The 7,225-nt window shown below is 66.2% G+C and overlaps 1 protein-coding gene across 1 annotated transcript; it reads left to right on the plus strand.

Moving 5' to 3' along the window:
- Window positions 1-34: 34 nt before the first annotated feature.
- Window positions 35-5,038, plus strand: AQP8 (aquaporin 8). Its single transcript, XM_063414784.1, has 5 exons — window positions 35-273; window positions 2,244-2,370; window positions 2,831-3,045; window positions 4,204-4,338; window positions 4,652-5,038. Exons 1-5 carry the CDS (start codon window positions 35-37, stop codon window positions 4,692-4,694), a joined length of 759 nt encoding a protein of 252 aa, XP_063270854.1. The 3' UTR covers window positions 4,695-5,038.
- Window positions 5,039-7,225: the final 2,187 nt, after the last annotated feature.

The raw sequence follows: 7,225 nt of genomic DNA on the forward strand, positions 1-7,225 counted from the left end.
TGCTGCACCCCCGGGCTGTGTCCCCAGTGTCCCCATGGCCGGGCCGTGCCTGCAGGACGTGATGGGGCTGGAGGTGAAGGCGCAGCCGCCGCGGCCGCACTGGTACGAGCGCCACGTGCAGCCGTGCCTGGCAGAGCTGCTGGGCACTGCCCTCTTCATCTTCATCGGCTGCCTGGCTGTGCTGGACCAGCCGGGGGGCACGGGGCGCCTGCAGCCCGCCCTGGCACACGGGCTGGCCCTGGCCGTCACTGTCACCGTCCTGGGGGACATCAGGTAAGGGACGCCAGCAGCTCTTGGGGGGCAGGGGGCAGGGGAGATGCTCCCACCCGCTGCCTTCGGGCTCCTCCCTGCCCTAATCCCGGTGCCTGCAGCACCCCTGCCCTGCCATGGAGCCCCTGGGTGGCAGCGTGGCCCATTGGGGGCGGTGGCATCAGTGGTGGCACCTTTGGTGGCACCTGTAACGCCGTGGGTTTGGGGTGTTCACATGGTTTTGGATTGCAGCGTTTCAATTTTTAGCCCCATTTAATATAAATTGGCTGAAACAGGAACATTTTCTTCTGGGAGCTGGAACTAGGAGATATTTTAGGGTCCTTCCAGCCCAAACCATTCTCAGATTTTATGATTCTCTGTGAAGATGAGGTGATTCCTTTTACAAGGATGTCAGAGCAAAACATTTTGACCCAACTGTGCTCTTCCTCTGGGTATTTTCAGGTTAAAAACAAGTGGTTTCAATTACTCAAAAGCAACATTTAGACAAATCTGCTCATTGAAGAAGAGCAGATGTGGTGCTCATATACAGATTTATTATCAAGGAAGAAGCTGAAAGAGTCCCTGGGGAGTTTCATTCCCTTCCCTTGTGTCAGCTCTGCACAGCCCAGGGATGGGATTCTCCAGGCTGTCCCGGGCTTGGCCAGGATCGTGGGCAAACCCCTGAGTCCAGAGCAACGGGACTGATCATTTATCAGTGCCTGATAGGAGGGAAGACAGCCCAGGGTGAGGTTTGTGCAGTGGGGACTCCTGACCCACAGTGCCTGTGCCGGGTCCCACTGCACCCCAAACCTGGCATGGTGAAACCAGGGCAGCAGGGCAGGGAAGCTTTATGGTGGGGGGCTGCAGAGGGGGTCTGGGGGTGCCCCATGTGCTCTGAAGCCAGGAGGAGACAGATCAGGATCCTGCACAGGGGATATTTTAGCCTAAAGTCAGGTTCACGCAGAATCCTGAAATGGTTTGGATTAGAATAGACCTTAAATCTCACCAAGTTCCACCCCTGCCATGGCAGGGACACCTTCCACTGTTCCAGGATGCCCCAAGCCCTGTCCAGCCTGGCCTTGGGCACTGCCAGGGATCCAGGGGCAGCTCCAGCTGCTCTGGGCACCCTGTGCCAGGGCAGGATTGTGCCCAGGGAGGCTGGAGAGGAGCCCTGCTCAGGATGGGTTCCCCCTGGCTGCTCCCCAGGTGGGGTTTGTGTGCAGCCAGGGCCTCCCTCAGCCCCAGGCTCCCTCCCAGCCCTGGGTGTTGGCAGTGGAGCCGTGTCCAGCCAGGGCCCCATCCCTGAGCAGCACAGGGACGCTCTCCTGGTGGGTTTAATCCCAGCTGAGGAGTCAGATGTGGTTATCGTTCCCAGACTCTCTGACTCATCAGCTGCAATTATCAGGCTGATCAGTTATGAAACCTGTTCATTAACCTGTGTCTCATGGTAATCAGTTTTAATTAGAGGGTCTCTGTGTCTGACTTGCTTGTGCTTTTCGAGGTGAAGGATTTAGGTCTGGTACTGAGGGCCAGGCCCCACAGCCCTGCTCTGCTCCCTGACCCCGGGGTGTCCTGCCAGGCTGGGTGCAGCCCCCCCAGTGCATTCCTGCAGCCCCCCCAGTGCATTCCTGCAGCCCCCCCAGTGCATTCCTGCAGCCCCCCCAGTGCATTCCTGCAGCCCCCCCAGTGCATTCCTGCAGCCCCACCAGTGCATTCCTGCAGCCCTGCGAGACCCCTGCTGCCACCCCTGCCCTGGCAGCGCTGCAGCCGCTCCCGGGAGCACCTCAGTGACATCCCCAGATCCTGCCCCTGCCAGCGCTGCAGGGATCCAGCCTGCTGCTGCTGCTCTGCAGGGAGAGGGAACAGCAGGATCCTGCCTTCTGCAGCACGGAGGGAATGGAAGGGAAAGCACTGGAGGTTCCAGGCCACAGGGACCCCCGGGAGGGAGCCTGTGCTGGGTGAGCCCCCTGCTGATGCTCCTCTCTCCCTGGCAGCGGAGGCCACTTCAACCCCGCCGTGTCCCTGGGCGTGTGGCTGGTCGGGGGGCTGCACATGCCCATGCTGGTCCCGTACTGGCTCTCACAGCTCTGCGGAGGGATGATCGGAGCCGGCCTGGCCAAGGTACGGACCCGGGGCTGTCTGCACGCAGGGCACGGGGGCTGCTGTGGGCTCTGGGGCCAGGTCAGGGACTGCAGCTCCCCGGGGGTTTGCTGTGCCCACCAAAGAGGCACAGCAGGCTCCGGGTTGCTCTGCAGCGCTGCCAGGTTCACTCAGTGCCCGTTCCCCTGGCACTGCTCCCTCAGGGCCCTTTGGGCTCGGGGCTGCCCGCTCCCAGCACCGCCAGCACCGTGTGCCTTGGCCACCGCCAGGCAGCCCCAGGGGCCCGGAGCGGGGCCTGGCACACGGTGCCAGGAGGTGCCCAGAGCCCTGTCTGTGCTTGCCAGGCCCTCAGGGCTGCCTTTCCTCCCGCAAGCGCTGAGTTTAGCTCCTCTTTAACCCTCCCGCCGCCCACGCTGCCCCCGCGGCGAGCCCATCTGCTGGCAGGGGCACGGGGGCAGGGCACCCACGGCTGTCCCCGCAGGCGGTGGCACCGAGCGAGCGCTTCGGGAACGCCAGCGGAGGAGCCTTCGATGGCATCACGGCCGACGAGCAGGTCCCCGCGGCCCTGGCGGCCGAGATCGTGTTGAGCTCCTTCCTGCTGCTGGTGGTCTGCATGGGAGCCATCAATGGCAGGACCAGGAGCCCGCTGGCCCCGCTCTGCATCGGCCTCACCGTCACCGCCGACATCCTGGCAGGGTGAGCTCGGGTCCCCTTGCTGTCCCCTCGCTGTCCCCTCGCTGTCCCCGTGGGACAGGCACAGCCACGCAGGGCCATCGCTCCAGGGGCTGCTGTCCCCAGGCTCAGGAGGGGACCGTGGGCTCTGGGGTGGGGCTGGTGCTCCGAGCTCTGAGCAGCCTCCATCGGACACCCCAAATCCGGCCCGGGCAGCTGCAGCAGGGAGGAGAGCCCGGCTGCGGGTGGGGCAGGATGGGCTGGGGTGGGACAGGTTGGGGTGGGACAGGCTGGCATGGGACAGGCTGGCATGGGACAGGCTGGCATGGGACATGCCCTCCTGCAGCACCCGGGGAAACTGAGGCAGGCCGAGCACACCGGGAGGGGCAGCAGGAGCCCAGTGGGTGCCCCGGCAGTTTTGGGAGAGCAGGAGCAGCCTGGGCTCATCCCGCACGTGGCCCCGGGGCCGGGGCAGCCCCCCGAGCTCCCGCCGTGGGTGATAAACCCCGGCCTGCCCGGGCTGTGTTTGCCGTGGGAAGCCCTGAGCAAACAGCAGCGCTTTGTGTCCCCCGTGTCCCTGAGCTGTGCCAGGCTCAGCCCGGCTGCGGTGCCACCGTGACCGGGAACGAGCACACGCAATTAATGGGGAATTATTGTTAATGGAGTGCTGGGTTCAGGCAGCGCCCACCCGCTCTGGCAGGACCCCGGGTCGTGTTTACACACGGCACAAAGCCCTGGGCAAATATTGACCCCCCTTTGAGCTGTAAGTGCTGCCAGCTCCCGTGTGTGAGGTGCGTGTGGAGCCCTCCCCTGCCAGGCCTGGCCCTGGTGCCCCAAGAAATCATCTCTGCTGCTCCAGAGGGGCTGGCTGTGCCCAGGAGCCCTCCCTGGCAGCGAAGGGCAGCGCTGGGGAGCCGCTGCCCCTGGGGCCGGGCTGGGCCCAGTGCGGCCCCCTGGAAACCCGGCCCTGGTGGAAACCCATCCTCATCACCGAGAGCCGTGCCGGGGTGTGGGCCGGGCTGCCCCGAGCCCGCTGCCCACCAGAGCCCCGGGAAGGAGCCCCAGGAAGGAGCCCTGGGAAGGGGATGCTGCTCCTGTGCCGGCACCACGGGAGGGGTGGGCGCTGTCCCCATGTCCCGCCGTGCCCGTCAGGGTGACGTGGCCGCTCTGTTCCCCTCCCAGGGGCGGCGTGTCCGGAGCCTGCATGAACCCAGCCCGAGCCTTCGGGCCAGCTCTGGTGGCAAACTACTGGGACTACCACTGGGTGTACTGGGTAGGGCCCATGGTGGCCGCCCTCCTCGTCGGGGTGCTGGTGAGGTACGTGACACCTGCAGTGGCACTGGGGGACAGGCGGAGCCTCCCTTTGCCCCTGTGCTGCTGCCTCCTCCTTCGGACAAGGCTCCAAGCTTTTTCCAAGGGCTGGAGACTCCTTGCCCTTTTCTTTCCCCTGAGCACAGGATGACAGCAAAGGTCCAGCCTGTGTCCACACAGGCCTTTGCTTCACGTTTGTCTTGTGTGGAGAATCAGCCTCGGGCTGGTGCTGTCCCTGTGCTGTCCCCCTGTCCTTGTTGTATCCTTGCCATGGCAGAAACACTGACCCCCAATTTCTGTCTCTTTTACCTCCCCAAAGGCTCCTGATGGGTGACCAGGCCACCCGCCTGCTCCTGAAGTGACAGCGGGCACAGGGCCCCGTCCGTGGGCAGCAGGGGCAGCCCAGCACAGCCGGTGTGGATCCTCCTGCCCCTGCTCCTTCCCCTTCATCCTGCGCCCCTTGGCACCTCCCTGGCACCAGCTGTGGCTCCTCTGCTGCTGGAGGGGGCACGGAAAGCTCCCAGATGTGGCTCCTGTGCTGCTGGGGGGAGCATGGAATGTTCCCAGCCGAGCCACGCTCCCCAGGGCTCTGCCAGCCCCGGCTCACCGGGAGCATCCCCTGACAGCACCGGTGTCCGTGGTGCCCCAGACTCCTCTGGCACTGCCCAGGCACAGCCTCTGAGCCCCCAGAGCTGTGCCCACACACCCACAGAGCCAGGGAGCCCTGTGCCCCCTGGGTGGGCACCCCTGCCCCTCTCAAAGTGGCCGGGGTGGTGCCAAGCAGCTTCTGCCCCCTGGATGCTGCCTCAGAGGGTGGCAGAGGAGGGAGCTTTGGGGACAGGCCTGTCTCTGGCCCCTCGGGGTGTCAGGAGGACAAGGGGGCAGGGTGGGGGATGCCAGGGTGGGCCAGCCGTGCCCTGCCAGAGGAGGAGGCTGTGGCCGGGGTGGAGCGGGGGCTGCTTGGCAGAGGGGGCGCTGCCAGAGGCAGGAGAGTCAGCAGAAGGGGAGGATGGAGCTGTGTGGGCAGGGGGAGAGGAGCCAGCGCAGCAGCTTTGCGTCAGCCGGGCATCCGTCCCCTCCGGCAGCGCTGCCCTGACTCATCCCGCGGCCTCGGGCCTCCCCCGGGGATCCGTGGGGGGCTGCGCCGGCACACGGGGCCACTGCGAGCCCCCCGGCCCAGACAGGAACCCCTCGTGCTCCTGGGCTAAGTCACCCCGAATTTTGTGACATTTTAGCTTGGGCAATGCCTGTTGCTCTCCCGGCTGCCCCCCCCAGCGTGGCTCAGAGGTGCCCCCGGGGCGGGGGCTGTGCTGGGACAGCTGAGCCCCCACACTGGGCTGCCCACCCTGCCCAGCTCCGGGGCACCAGCGCAGGGATGGGGCTGGGAGGCAGGGGGAGGCAGGAGGAGGCAGGAGGAGGCAGGAGGAGGCAGGAGGAGGCAGGAGGAGGCAGGAGGAGGCAGGGGGAGGCAGGGGGAGGCAGGGGGAGGCAGGGGGAGGCAGGAGGAGGCAGGGGGAGGCAGGGGGAGGCAGGAGGAGGCAGGAGGAGGCAGGGGGAGGCAGGGGGAGGCAGGAGGAGGCAGGAGGAGGCAGGAGGAGGCAGGAGGAGGCAGGAGGAGGCAGGGGGAGGCAGGGGGAGGCAGGAGGAGGCAGGGGGAGGCAGGGGGAGGCAGGAGGAGGCAGGGGGAGGCAGGGGGAGGCAGGGGGAGGCAGGGGGAGGCAGGGGGAGGCAGGAGGCTGCCCTGAGCGGGGTCAGAGCACTTTCCCCGGGCAGGGGTGGGCTTGGCTGCGGCTGCTCCCCTCTCCGGCAGCAGCGGCTCTGCAGCAAGCCCCGGGTAAGGCAGACGCCTCCTCCCTCTGTGCTGGTGGCTCTCGCCGTTGCTGTGACAGGGCAGTTCCCAGCTCTCCGCTGTCCCCGTGGGGCTGGCAGGGCACTGCCAATGTCACCTCTCTATTTTCAGCTTGTTTTCTACTTCCCCGTGCCGGAGGTGACCCACGCGGGGCACGGCACGCACAGGGATGTGTTTTCAGAGAAGGACGATGCTATGGAGATGCTGGGTGAGGGAAGGCCGGGAGTGGAGCACCCCTGGGTGAGGGGCATCGCTGCCCCCTACCCGGGCAGCGCCCAGGGCTGGGCAGAGCCCCGGGGGGCGCCGGGGGCTCCAGGTGAGCCGGGAACCGCAGCTGCTCGTTCAGGGAGGAAAATGATGCAAGCCCAGAAGGAGACAAATACCGTGAAGATGTCACCGGGACGGTTGTTATGGCAACGGCACAAAAAATGCCGAACCGAGCACGGAGCAAAATCGCTGTTTCCTCCCCAAAGGGAGCCCGGGCGGAGCGGGTGCCCCTGCGAGCCGCTGCTGCGGGGACCCCGGGGTGTCCCCGCCTCTGCTCGGGGCGCTCGGTGGGAGCGGGGCCGGGCCCCGGGGTGTGACGGGCTCCCACCTTCCCCTTTCGAGAGGATGCTCGGCCCCGCAGGAAACGCGCTTGGCTGCACCGGGCAGCCTCTGCACCGCGGGTGCTGCCGGCGTCCCGGAGCCCTCCTGCACTCCAAATCCATTCTGCACCCCAAATCCATCCTGCACCCCAAATCCATCCTGCACCACGGGTGTTTCCTGCATTCCTGAGCCCTCTTGCACCCCAGATCCACCCTGCACCGTGGGTGCTGCTGGTGTCCCAGCTCCATCCTGCATCCCAACTTCCTCCTGCATCCCAGATCCGTCCCACACCCATCTCCCTGCTGCGCCCTGGTTTCAAGGCACCCCAGCGGGGCAGGGGAGGGGGCTCAGCAGGTCCCTCCAGGGCAGTGGTGCCCTGTCTGCGGTCCCTGGGTGCAGGGGACAGCAGGGGGACAGCAGTGGGACAGCAGCAGGGACAGCCTGTGCACAGCCTCG

The sequence above is a fragment of the Prinia subflava genome, chromosome 17, assembly GCF_021018805.1.
Source record: "Prinia subflava isolate CZ2003 ecotype Zambia chromosome 17, Cam_Psub_1.2, whole genome shotgun sequence".
NCBI classification, from domain to species: domain Eukaryota; kingdom Metazoa; phylum Chordata; class Aves; order Passeriformes; family Cisticolidae; genus Prinia; species Prinia subflava.

Excerpts from the sequence above, each read along its gene's own strand:
- AQP8 (XM_063414784.1), top strand. The coding sequence starts at position 35 with ATGGCCGGGCCGTGCCTGCAGGACGTGATGGGGCTGGAGGTGAAGGCG. Across the intron at positions 2,371-2,830 it reads TCGGAGCCGGCCTGGCCAAG|GCGGTGGCACCGAGCGAGCG; the intron begins GTACGGACCCGG and ends CTGTCCCCGCAG. Across the intron at positions 3,046-4,203 it reads ACCGCCGACATCCTGGCAGG|GGGCGGCGTGTCCGGAGCCT; the intron begins GTGAGCTCGGGT and ends TTCCCCTCCCAG.